The sequence below is a fragment of the Linderina pennispora genome, assembly GCF_002104995.1.
Source record: "Linderina pennispora strain ATCC 12442 chromosome Unknown DL89scaffold_7, whole genome shotgun sequence".
Classification (NCBI taxonomy): domain Eukaryota; kingdom Fungi; phylum Kickxellomycota; class Kickxellomycetes; order Kickxellales; family Kickxellaceae; genus Linderina; species Linderina pennispora.
In genome coordinates, this window is record NW_024468255.1 from 358631 (window position 1) to 371458 (window position 12828).

Genomic DNA, 12828 nt, shown 5'->3' on the forward strand with positions numbered 1-12828 from the left:
GCGAAGAGCAACGCACCCTGTAAGGGCAAGGTACTTTGCGTGGTGAGCTCAGTATTACACCATGCGTACCATTACCAGTACGCATTTCCTTCCCCGTATCCCAGGCAGTGCTGATGCACCTTGCACCTGAAAGTTCGCTATGGGGTATCCGCCGTGTCTGATTGAAAGCCATCCCCCTGATGCACCTCTCACCTCGGCACCCGGAACTGAAACCAGACGGTTCCACCACAAGCAGACATGATGCAAAAGGAAAGAGAACACCTGAAACTTCGCTCGGCAGCGTAGATCCCCTAAAAATAACCATTCAACCTAATGTGCCTTGGTTCAATGTCCGAGGGCAAGTTGCATCCGCTTTATGGTGGCATTTGGTAAAGCTGGTGAGAGCGAAGCATATGAAAGTCGTTCACTCATTCTTGCTTTTTTGCCAACAACGCAAATGGCTTATTTTCCGAGCAGTGCAATCATGATGGCGTTGTTGAGAGAAGTGAAGAAAAAAACTGGGAAGGAGTGTCAACAGCACCGCATGTATTTTTATCTCGTGCATCGCCTTGCAGCAATGCCATGTGGTGCTAAGCTTGTCCAGCATGCGGGCATGAAGCAGGAATCCAACACGCAATTAGTGGAAGAAAGGCGCCATTCGCTGCCGCTTGCCAACGAATTTTATGGATGTGAGTGCATATAGCAATGTGTATGAAGATGTATTGCAATACACTGATATATACCATTTGCTGTGTCAATGTGCAAGGAAAGCCTGCTATCCTTCAGATAGGGGGTTAGGAACTCGGGGAGGGGGCTTGACGCCAGGGTTAAATTTGCTAGAGCCTGCTTCAATTGCTAGAAGCATCTAGCGCTGGGAAGTTTGTGGCAAGCGGATATACAAATATCAATGAGGATAGGGCAAAAAGTTTACATTGCAAGGATGCAGAAAAGCCAAGGGAGAAAGGCGCTCTCCAAAGGACAAGAGTGCCAGTCAAAGGACAACAGTGCCAGTCTTGAATCCTGTGCCTTTTTAGTGCAGGCTGGGTCGCAGTGCTGCCAGCTGCCGCGCATCTTCGCTGTTCATCTTCAGCGCCAGATCAACAGACAGTGAGGGCGATGGCGAAGGTGGCAGTCTTTTCCAGGCATGGCTGTCGGTGGAGTAGGGCAACCACCGGGTGCTCTTGGAGCTGACGACTCTGCGTGGATCAGCCATATGGTCGTCGGCTGATTCCAGCTTCATGTTCGCCATCGGTGAGCATGGCGTGGACAGCACACCACTGGACAGGCAGATAGGCGACGCGACGTCAAGCTTGGAAATGGGTGGCAGACGGATAGGAGGACGAGCAGCGTTGCTATTGCAGCCGCTGGCGTTTGTGAGGTGGCTGACGCCATTTTGCGGTGGTGGGGCGGCACTTTGTGGGGGTTGAGGCTGCACGCGAGGCTTTTGCTGGGCATTGTGCTCAGAATAATGGACAGAAGGTGTGGGAGGCACGCTGCTGGCAGAGTTTCCAGTGGCAGGGGAGCGATTGGGCTCAGCCAGGTGGATCATCAGGCCCTTTGTGTTGCTGTCCCACTGTGCGCCTGGTGGCGGAGGGTGGATGCTACCTGATGAACGGCCACCCGCATACGCCTTTGGCGGCTCGCTGTGCTGCCAGACAGGATGTGCTGGATGCGACAAGGCAGCAGGGGTTGATGGGACAGACGACGGCGTGGGGACAACTGAAGACGCATGCTTTGCATATACCTGCTGGTTGCTGGACGGTTGGGGTGTTACTGGCCAAGGAGAGGCCGGGTACGAATGCGGGTGTTGGATGTAGGGTGTGGACGACGAGGGCTGATAGGTAGTTGGTGACCGTAGAGGGCCGCTTTGGGGTGTCCTGTCGTCACGGGGAGCAGAGATTGCTCCGAGTGGGGTGTAGACAGCATGGGACACCATCGGGGCAGCGGCAGGACCTACAGCTTGTGGCAAGGGGGCCTGCTGGACGGGCACTTGGACATGGCGCACAGGGCCGGCGTAGGGCCCATAGCTCGGATACCGGTACACCTCGCTGCGGTATGAGCGAGGCGACCGCCGCTCAGCAGCCATGGAGGAGCGCACATACGCCGGGGGGCCCTCGCGGGCACCAGTGCTGCCGACAGAGATCGCCCGCTGCTGGTTGTTAAGCCGCGAGCGATTGTAGCGGTCGCCCCGGCTGGATCCGTGTCCGATCTCGGGATACCGGTCCTCGCACACCTGGATATTGGCAAACCGCGGGTCGTTGGACGGCGAGGTCAGACAGCCACTCTCGACATCCTCACGCGAGTAGTAGCAGACCAGATGCAGCTTGCGCTTGTCACTAGTGCAGAGCGACAGGGCTTTCTTGATCAGGCCCTGCTCCTTCTGCATGATGTTGGGCGGGCAAGAGTCGTACGAGGCATGTAGTGGCGAGGTCTCGGCCTGGCCGGATCTTGGCGAGTAGCGCGGGTTGCGATTGTTGGCGCCGTTGACAAACTGGTGTCTCCGGCCCTCGAGCTCGTAGTAGATGAGGAAGCAGCCGTGGACACGAGAAGGCGACCATGTCCGGCCGTCAGTCCACCGGCGCATGCCAGTCTCTTCCTCGTCCCAGATATAGACTGCACCCGACCGGATAGTCTGGCGCTCACGCTCGCTGAAGCGACGCTGGACACGAGGAAGATAGCCAAGGTTGCAGGCCTCGAAGATCAGCAGCGCATCGCGCGCGGTGTCGATAGAGCCGTGATATGATTCTGTCATTTTTTGCTTCTTTGTTGCTGTGGGGTTGAAGAACGGAAAATGGTTTTTTACAAAGCGGATTAGAGGCGTCTATCAAATGTGCCAAAGAAAAATGTGTGCGTGGGGGATGGTTGTGTATATAGCAGAATGGGTATAATAGGGGGGTAAAAGTGTATAGCGGTAAGATGGAGGCAGCTGGTGCTCGCACTCTAAAAATTGGGATAAAACAAATAGGATGGAATAGCAGCAGGCTGGCAAGAGGTGGGTTCAAGACACCGATGTCAGGGTGTGGTGGTGATGGCGGTGGGAATATGTATATAGGGGTGGCTATGGTGCAACTGGGCTGCAATAAAAATTGGCTCGCACAGGAGGGTAGAGGAGGAATGGAAACAGGAGAAAATATTGTGAAACAGCGCTCTGAAGCTTGTCCGATCCCCAGTTGTCTGCTGGGTCCTCAACTTTATATGAATAATTTTTGTTAGATATCGCTTGTTCCTTCCTAAGCGAGAGCCTGTATTTGGTGGGAACGGCGGGTGGGTGCAGGAGACCCGATGCACCCCTGTCGCCAACCACCTCCCTCCCCGTTCCCCGACCGGGCCCTTTTTAGCGTCTTCAGGAAAGGAAAAAATAAGATTTTCTTTGGCGCAAAAAGTGGTATAAACCATGCAAAAAACCGAAAATAAAACCCCTCGCAGCCACCATCGCCCAGCAAGTGTGCCAGAGGAACTGTGCTGTGGAAAAGGGAGGGAGGGGTTGGTGCGGCGGGGGGTGTTGGACTGGGGGGTATCGACGAGACACATTCTGCTTACTGGCTAAGGAGGGCAATCTTTGTAATTATATGAGAAGGGATATTGGGGACAGAGCGCGCGACTGGGACGGCCGGCAAGTGCGCTGGTCCTCCCCCTGGTCCCTGCCATGCACGCGGATATGGTATCCACGGCAACAGCATTGGGTCGGACACTCACGGGGTAGAGGCAGGGCATAGAGTATCCCGCCAGCATGTTTACTCGTATTTCCGCTTCCCCATTGCCGCTATGTGACATGGCGCCTGCTTTGGGGAGTTACCTATCTTTGTCACGACAAGCTTTTCGTTTAACGTGGCAGGCATTCGCTTGTTTATGCCAAATTTAGGCATCAATCCACAGACATTTGAAAGCCTCTTTCTTCGTGGTGCCAAGAAGTCACTTTCGAAATAGAGTCAACAATGCGCTTTCTTCCATGTCACAGAATCGCACAAAGGAGAGCTGTTATTCCTGCCATCGCGGCCCAAAGAGTCACTCAATGCAAATATCTGCCCCCTCTCATCTCCCGCAAAATCAAAAACACACTACCTCACCGCCGCCAACTGATTATTGGGACTGCTGGTAAGAACAAAATGCCAAAACCGAACAAGTCGGTGAATTATTTAACGATGCAAATCGCATTCCGCACCCTCTTTCCATGCTTCTACAGCGGTGCTTAGGGCGCACCGCTCCGTGTGTGCAGCAATCCGACCATTCTGCTGCTATTAGCAGCTAGTGTGAATCGCAGGATCTCGAATGGTGGGGACTACGGCTGCTGCTACCCGCTTTTTGGGAACGATCAATACAACTACATACCAAGACGTGGATCTCACCCTCACATGCTTTGCGAGTAGACACCCGATCCCCTTTCTAGGGCCATCACACTAGTCCCCGTATGCCGATGCCTGCCTAGCACTGGTTGCTTCTGTTAGCCACCGTCCGGTTCCAAACTCGCCCCAAAGCTACTCTCAGCCCAAAAGACCGATATCAGCCACATGCTGCTGGGTGATATACGTTGCCAGAGCCAATGCCAGAAACGTATCTGCGTGTGTGGAGCAGACTGGCGGCCAAGCTGTAGAAAGAAAGCCGCACATGGTGTATGTTTGGCATCCAAACATACCCATGTCCAGCCGTAGCATGGCTATTTTCGTGCACCTTGCTACACAGCCCTCGATCACATCATTTTGCTGCAGTTGCTCCCTCCTGAAGGGGCGCAAAGACTGAGCGCTAAAAGGGGCAAGGCTCCAACCAGCGCCTGCTAATTTTAAACATTCCCTAAACCGGTAACTGGATCTGCGTGCAGCCAAGAGCCGCGTTTATCCAAAATGAGAGTACAGTGGCAGGCTGGCAATCACTCATAAACAGTCGGTGTTATTCGCAGATTGCGCCGGTGCGCGGAGGCATGGTGGACTGAGAATGAAAGCAAGAAGTAAAAAGAACCATGAATGGGGATTTAGGAACAGAAACTCGCTACTGCAGCATCAAGAGCCAACAGAAAGGAAACGGAGCCGCCAAGCTCAAAGCTGGCTATAGGATTTCCGGAAATGGTTTCAGAAATACAACGTGAACTCCGCTACAATAAATCACGCACTTGCATAGACAACATTACTGGCTGCTCCTTAATGAAGCAAAATCCACAGCTGCTGCCTCGCTGCGCAGAGCTACAGGTCAGCTATCAGAGAAAGGAGCCACACAACTAGCTTGCTGACGTTAGTGCAAAAAATACGGCTTTCGTGCAAGAGTTATCAAGTATACCTTGCTGTACCGATGTACTCGGCATCAGATGCCACCGATTGATATCATCCAATACACCCCATATTTGCGCTAGCCATTGCAATGTATCAGCAATCGATAGCAACGGTGCTAATCCTCTTAGAACGAATGAGCAATGTCCACCCAAAAAAGAGCAGCTCGGCAAGGATCCGATTACCATCAATGCAACAGCGCGTGGTTGCTAAATTGCGGACAGCTGTCCTATTAGTAAACAACCCAACAGCATGCAATGTGAAAGAACAAGAGCAGCCACTCAGCCATACAAAAATGAATGAGCTGTATCCCTGGTGCTGCTGGCTCAATGGGAGCTGTAATCTGGAATAAGAGCACCTAACACTTTGTCAGAGAAGTAGGGCATGCGGGGACGGGTTTCCAAAATCTGCGAGTAAGACCACATGAACCAGCACAACGATTTACTAGCATAAATGCATCAATCATTTTGAACAGACACACATGCGCCCACAAGTTTGCCCGCTTAAATCACACCTACCCATCAACCGACGGTGCGCCCATGACGGGTGGGCACATATCACTGGTCAGCTCACAGAATCATATTTCACAGCTAGCATTGGAGCGGCAAATCGTTTGACCTAAGGACCTCATGCACAGCAGTTTTCCGCCCTTCATGCAACGATAGTTCTATACCGGCAGGATATAGGATACTCGTGTCTGAAAGAACAAAAAGGGCAATGCCCCGTTGGCTGGCCGACACGCAAGCGGCAGCAAAAAGAAAACAAGCATGTTTGCACATCCAATGCAGAAGGGGTCCAAGCAGGTTCATCACCTGTCATGAGGATTTCCCTTTGAGCGGTCTCCCCAACATGGCAGCAGTTTCGTTAAAAGAAAACGGATGTCAAAAGATTGGCAAGGTAAAAAAAGCACGCACTGCTCAGCTGCGCGTGCGTTGGGCCCAAACAACGGGCTTTCCTTGCCGTATCAACGCTTCAGGCAGATACATTCGATTATAAACAGAGTATCAAACGAGACCGTAGCCAACTTTGATGCTTGGCGGGGTGTGCCTTGCATGCCCTCTGTTCACAGGTGAATTTCAGCAGCAGATCTGCCCTGACAGGCCAACTTTCGCAAAATCCAAATTACTTTCAGATCCCTCAGTTCAGCACAACGCCCGCTGGTGTCCCCATAGACGCACCCCTCTTTTATGCCCATTGCCACCTGGTCTCTATTGGCCATATCTGCAAAACAAAACGTTCTCAATGTGCATGTACGGAAATTTTCAATTGGGCAACACAGTGCCATTTCTCCGAGCTGACATGCACATGTAAACGCTCTGCTATTCCCGCTGTCCCCGCCTGTCCCAATCCAGCGCAATCATACGGAAGCGAAATCTGAAAATTAGGTCCACAGTGCTGCAGCATGTGCAATCCCTAATTTCCATTTGCCCACGCACGTATGCTTGCGCCCTTACCATCCCTACCTGTCTCTGGTCAGTGAACACCACCAATGGACAGAAGGTTCCTTAGCACTTAAAAAAGGGGAGCGCTTTCCCACACTCGATTATATCGACCAATTAAGCAATGGTCTGAGGACTGCACCTTTGAAACATATCCGCTTCCACCATCCCTAGGTACACAATAGAGCGTTAGTGGAAATACCCGTGCGTTGAGATGTGCATCAGTGCTTACTAGGCTCGTGCTTCGGCAAATATTTGAGACAGAATGCGGTGTTAATCCATCAAACAGACCCGGGTCCTGTGCTCATGGTGCTGGTCACACGAACATACCTCAACTGCACTGTTCTCACAAAGTGTCAGAGTGAGGGTGGTGCAAATTACACCGAGCAGGGCCATGTTTGAGAAACCTGTCTTCAATTACACGATTTGTTGGAGTGCGGCTTGTTCGCAAGATGGCTTGATATGTCAAGCACATTGTCGGCAATTATCTAAAACCCTACTGCACAATCGCCGGGTATAAAAGCTTCAATTGACTGTAAATTACGCGCAATAGGGTTGTCAAATCCTAGACAAGCCCTCCGTCTTATTGCCAGCATTCGTGCAAAACAGCGCCGCCCGGAATCATGGGATCTATTTGAGGTGTTCCGTCAGCAGGTGTTGTGCACGAAGGGGGGGGAGAAAACTCCGATTGCCTCAAAACAAACAGGACCAGCGAGTCCCCGTGCTTCTCAGCAAGCAGCAGCCGCCATTCAATAACACAGGGCTAGCGATCGCAGGCTCTGACTTGTGGCTGGCATTACGCAGCGCATAGTGCCTGTTTATGCTCGCCGCGAGAGATATTGCATGCGCTGGCTTGCACAATGCCGATATAATATTTGACGTTGCCTTATATGCGGCTCTCTGTCAAGAAATGGAGTGCATGCGGCGGCGGTACATATCGGGGGGGGGGTTGAACGGCGAGGCGCGGCCTTGGCAGTGTTTGGCTCTCCTGTGAATGCACAGACCGCACTATCGTACCTGCGTATGTATGGCTCGCAAGCTTGTCAATCGGGAAGCTCGTGTGAGCCTTACAAACTCTGACTCGATTTAGGCATCAGGCGGCTGTGTTCCAGAGAGACTATGTAAGCGCCTTCACAATGCCTGCAATATATGTATATGTGTGGATGTGTGCCTCAGAAATGGTTCGGTGGTGCCTGACAATTGCCTGCTAGTTTTTTTGGCTCGACGCCTCCCTGCCGCTGGCGGCCCGTCTGCTCGACGACAACCTACACCGGTGGTGTTCTGGAAGGAATTTTGGGAGCTACACAGGAGCACAACCGGATTGCCTTGGTATTCAGAGGACGGATGGTGCTTGAAGCGAGAGACCCGCACACACAAAAGAGCCGCCGTCCACCACCAGTCCAACCATTGTGCCAGCATATGCTGTGCGCACCTGGCTCGGCCTGGAAACCCGTGGCCCGCTGGGAACAGAGTTGGCCAAAACAGAAAAAGGAATCCAGGTCCTGTGTAGGTTTGCATTTTGCCAAGAACCACCAGCGAACACGGCTTCAAAGCTCTGCGATATGCTCCAAGCCTCCTCCTGGAAATGACGGCGGGGGGTCAGAATCTGCAGTGCGTACCGGGAGGTGGCAGACAGCCAAAAGCAGGTAGTGACAGCCAGCAGCTGGTTCACAGATATGTGTGGATGGTCGCTGTTACCAAAGCAGACAATGGATTCACAGTTCAGCCATAGCCACTGCTCGATGTAGGCCAAGGAATGCTGGGTCGCCACACGCCGGATTATCTGGCGTGTTGTCCCTTGGCCAACAACCACCGACACTAGCCACAGCGCCGCCTGCGGTCCGCTATGCGGTGCTTATTGTTTTCTGGCGTTGTTGCCGCCCAGCACCGAGCCTGTACCCTCAGACAAACAGGCAGAATGTTAAAAATAGAATATCCAAGTGCGTGCGGTCCAAGATATTGTAGAAAGCGCCTCGGCAAAAACGAAAGCCGTCGTGGGTGTTTTGGTGTTTGGGCAGGTCCGCATGCTGGAGTCCAAGGCTCGACATGTGTGCGCTTGTCCGCGGAAAGAAGAGGAGTCTCGTGTATTGTCTGGTACTTGCACACTCACAAGCGTATGGATTAGGTTACAGCACAAAAATGGTGGCATGCCAGGCAGCGCCTTCTGCTTCCAGAATGCCCGGCAGGCGTGGTGTTGTTTTTGCTTTCCGGAAAGCGAGCATTGACTGGCAGGCAGGAGTTACTGGCGGATTATGTTATTTACAGAGCTGAATTAGCGTGTCATTGTGGACGGATGTTGGGTAGCAGCACGACATTCTTGTTAGGACGCGGGCTCCTAGGCGGAGAGAATAGGCACTAAAGGGCGTGGCTCAGAGACGGCTAGCTGGTTCGATTGCCGCCCGCATACACGCAAAGAAGAAGTCGAGCGAGCACAAAGGACATGCAAACGGTCTAACGACGGAAAAACAACAGACATGAAGCGCGATGCTGTCCAGTGTGAAGGCCACAATCATCGGAAGGGGGCAGCTTCCAACAATGGCCGAGCGGTCTGGCGTGGCTGTGTAGGCAGATGGGGGCTGGGACCGATTTCAGAGATGCTGGTGGGTGGACAGACCATGAGTCTACCGCCGCCACCACAGAGTTACAGAGAAACCGTGGCACCACAGAACGATGGACAACGGAAAAGGCTGGAAGACACAACACAGCAGCCAACAATGCACCGAGCATTCAACGGATATAAGGTGTCATCTCGTAATGAGATGTTGTTGCCACCCCAAACTGGCTTCAAACATTGTACACACCCTCCTGCACAAGGTGCAACCCAAATACTCACTGTATGCAATTTGCGGACGCATATTTCTTGAATATATGTATCCTACCAGTGACTTTTATGGAATGCAGTATGGACGGTACGAGGACAAGGGGAAATACCCTGTTTTCATTTTTTGACTTTATGCTATTGTGTATTCTATTTCTGGATACCAATATGGCGCCTACTAATTTCCGCTACCCAGTCTCCAATATTCCCCATGCCAGAAACTGCCCACTATGTGCTGAATATAGCAGCCACTTGGCAGATGATGTCACTGCAATAAGCATTATATTGCCATGCAATTTCGGACAGTAATTTGATAACCACTGCGCAGGCTAGATCAGGCATGAATACAAAAATGTGGGTAAATACTTGTTCCGATTGTTGACCCACATGCAGCTGTACTTGGGAGCAACTATGCTCTGACCACGTTTGAGAATCTGGCAGCCGCATGTAAGCGTCTGGTGGTCTACCCCATGGCCATGGTGGCAAGCCGCACATCAGGCTCAGTGAACGCCGCGATCCCCCTGTTTTTTCATTGATCTCATGACTCGTGCAATTTAAATGTATTTTTAAAGTCGACTGTTGTGGATCGAGCAGTAAACAATGCGTACAGTGGACATAGAAGACGGAAGTCAGGAACGGGGGGTTTGGACGAATGCGAGTGTCATGGCTCTTACATGGGCTGTGTGCTTGTAGTGCGCTCACAGGATGGGATCATTTGTATCCAGCTGATAATCTTTAATTTTCCGCTGGGAGCGTGCTGAGCAGACTAGTGGAGCCTCTACGAAGGATGGCCAGGACGAATGCCCTTCTTTCTCTCCCAATTCCTAAATATATTTATTTACTACTCTTTACTCTTTTGTTTATCGCGATCAGTTCTTGTCTCACGAGCGAATGGCGGATAATATGAGGGATATCGAAGCGTTGACAGCGCTTGTGCCGCACCAGCATGATACTGCGATCGATGGGCAGCAGATTCCTGGCGCGTGCAGGTATGGCAGCATTGAGCAATCGCCGGCTGCCGGGGAGTTGCTCACACCAAGCGACGAGGCACGATGTAGGTAGCTCTGGACCAGAACAATTCTGCTGATTTTTAAGCCCGCCACTGAAAAGCAAGGGGGTATTCATTTTGCGGCTGTCCGCTACAGAGAGGGCAAAAAGTGTATGATATAGCAATTCATGCTGCTCACAAGCGCTGCTCTTTGCTGCAACTCTTGGGAAAAATCAACCCCTCCCCCTGAAAGGGTCGGTGGGTCCTTTGGTGGCACGGCGTTATAATGAGTGAAGGAAGGGTGCCTAGCCTGGCTAGTTGCTCTCCCTTCTTCTCTCCTCCTTCTATAGCTACCCGAACTGGTGTGCACCTTTAGCTTTCTCTCTCATACAGTTCCTTTACTGGCGACATGCCGCGAATTTCATGCTATGTAGGCGCGCAAAAGAGCTTGATGCAGGTGGCCAGGGAATCCAGGTTTGCGACGGCACTACCGGCGATCGTCCTGGCACTGCTGGTGGCTAACACACCGGCTCCTGAGGGGCTTTCCGGTACAAGCATGCGGTTACTTGGTGTCTTCACAGGGTTAGTATTTGCCGCTCTACTGCGCAGCCTGCGCTTTGGCCAGCTTTCATGTCCAACTGACGTTAATCACATGGTGGTAGGGTGGTCATGGGCCTACTAACTGCTGACTACGACACGTCGGTCATACTGGGCGTGGCGCTTTTGGCACTGACACTGACAAAGAGCTTCATGTGCCGGACAGCCGATGGACAGCTCGTTGAATGTGACAAATGCCAAACGCAGTTTGTCGACAGGCACGGGCATTCGCAAGAGTACCAGTGTGATGGAATCGGCGGCAGCTTCGAGGTGGCAATTTCAGGGTTCTCGAACAAAATCGCATGGCTCGTATTCAGTGCCTTCCACATTGGCAAGGCTGTCGAAAAGACCAATCTGGGCCGCCGCATATCGCTAGCTCTGGTGACGACCATGGGCAAGTCAACAGCTGGTATCGCCTATGCTATCTGCGTGGCGGAACTTGCACTGGCACCATTCATTCCATCGAATACTGCGCGTGGTGGCGGTATCATTTATCCAATTGTCGAGTCAGTGATTGCATCGTTGGGAGTTGATCGGACGATGGGCGAGAACCCGGTTGGTGCGTATCTGAGTATGGTTGCGTCGAATGCCAATCTAATATCGTCGTCACTGTTTGTGACAGGCATGGCAGGAAACCCGATTGTGGCGAGCAAGGCAGCCAGCATCTTCGGAATAGAGTTTGGATTCGCCGAGTGGTTCCTGGGGGCCAGCGTGCCAATGCTCTTCTTGCTGTTCATTATGCCGCATGTGCTGCACCTGCTTCTGCGCCCCAAGCTAGACGTTGCCGGACTGGCACGCGAAATCAGGCGGCAGCACCTGGTGATGGGATCAGTGTCGTTCAACGAACTGAAGCTGTGTGCTACATTGCTGCTGTGCCTGGCCCTATGGGTCGGCACGTCATACTTTGGTATCGATGCGACCGTGGTGGCGTACATGGCTATCATGATTCTAATCCTGCTTGACGTGCTTAGCTGGTCGGACGTGGCCAAGAATAGCACTGCCTGGGATACGTTTTTCTGGCTGGCGTCCTTCATTGTTCTGGCCGAGCAGCTATCGGCCCTGGGTGTCACGGACTGGATCGGCAACTCGCTATCGGGCTCCCTCCACGATGCGTCACCGCTCACCAGCACAGTGACACTGTCGCTGGTTTACTTCTTTTCCATGTACATGTTCTCGTCCATTTCCAGCCACGTTGTTGCATTTGTCGGCCCATTCTTTGCTGCTGGTCACGTCCTCAACTGCTCCCCTCATCTGCTGGCTATCATCATTGCCGTGTTCAGCTCCACCGCCGGTATCCTTACGCCATTTTCAACGGGATCGGTCGCCATCTACGCATCGCAGGGCTTCATTTCCCAGCCAAAGTGGTTTCTCCTTGGCCTCATCATGTCGCTAGTCGTTCTGGGCACCACCTTCTCTGTGGGGCTAGTGTGGTGGAAGCTGCTTGGCTGGTACTGAGCAATATTCCTTATATCTTTAGTTAATTTATAGACTGAAAGGCTTCGCGTAACATGCTGCATGTCGTGCAGTCAGCAAATGGATTCAATACAGGTTTGCTTGAAAACAATGGCAGTAGGTGCATGCTTGGCTCCTTAATAGATGTGCTTTTTTCGAAATTCTGAAAGCGGATTTTTGGCTTGAATTGGCAGTCGCTTGGCCGAGTGGTTTAAGGCGGCAGACTTAAGTGCTTTTGTTAAGCGTATGATATCTGCTCTCGTACGAGATCGTGGGTTCGAACCCCACAGCGACTAT

General features: G+C 52.2%; 3 protein-coding genes and 1 non-coding gene across 4 annotated transcripts; 2 read left to right on the forward strand and 2 right to left on the reverse strand.

The window, feature by feature from the left end:
• Nucleotides 1-701: 701 nt before the first annotated feature.
• Nucleotides 702-3127, reverse strand: DL89DRAFT_267715 (uncharacterized protein). The gene has a single exon (XM_040887630.1). It carries the CDS (start codon nt 2729-2731, stop codon nt 1010-1012), a length of 1722 nt encoding a protein of 573 aa, XP_040743205.1. The 5' UTR covers nt 2732-3127; the 3' UTR covers nt 702-1009.
• Nucleotides 2862-3555, reverse strand: DL89DRAFT_162370 (uncharacterized protein). Its single transcript, XM_040883677.1, has one exon. The coding sequence runs from the start codon at nt 3508-3510 to the stop codon at nt 2992-2994; it is 519 nt and encodes a 172-aa protein (XP_040743206.1). The 5' UTR covers nt 3511-3555; the 3' UTR covers nt 2862-2991.
• Nucleotides 3556-10455: 6900 nt separating this feature from the next.
• DL89DRAFT_267716 (Sodium/sulfate symporter) lies at nt 10456-12627 on the forward strand. The gene is made up of 2 exons (XM_040887631.1): nt 10456-11064; nt 11145-12627. The coding sequence occupies exons 1-2, from the start codon at nt 10934-10936 to the stop codon at nt 12532-12534; spliced, it is 1521 nt and encodes a 506-aa protein (XP_040743207.1). The 5' UTR covers nt 10456-10933; the 3' UTR covers nt 12535-12627.
• Nucleotides 12628-12723: 96 nt separating this feature from the next.
• Nucleotides 12724-12827, forward strand: DL89DRAFT_t78. The gene has a single exon. It is a non-coding gene; the product is annotated as a tRNA-Leu (tRNA).
• Nucleotide 12828: the final 1 nt, after the last annotated feature.

Bases quoted from the DNA above. Each gene is read 5' to 3' on its own strand.
- DL89DRAFT_162370 (XM_040883677.1), bottom strand. From the start codon at position 3,510: ATGTGTCTCGTCGATACCCCCCAGTCCAACACCCCCCGCCGCACCAAC.
- DL89DRAFT_267716 (XM_040887631.1), top strand. From the start codon at position 10,934: ATGCAGGTGGCCAGGGAATCCAGGTTTGCGACGGCACTACCGGCGATC. The intron at 11,065-11,144 runs GTTAGTATTTGC...ACATGGTGGTAG, and splicing joins TTACTTGGTGTCTTCACAGG to GGTGGTCATGGGCCTACTAA.
- DL89DRAFT_267715 (XM_040887630.1), bottom strand. From the start codon at position 2,731: ATGACAGAATCATATCACGGCTCTATCGACACCGCGCGCGATGCGCTG.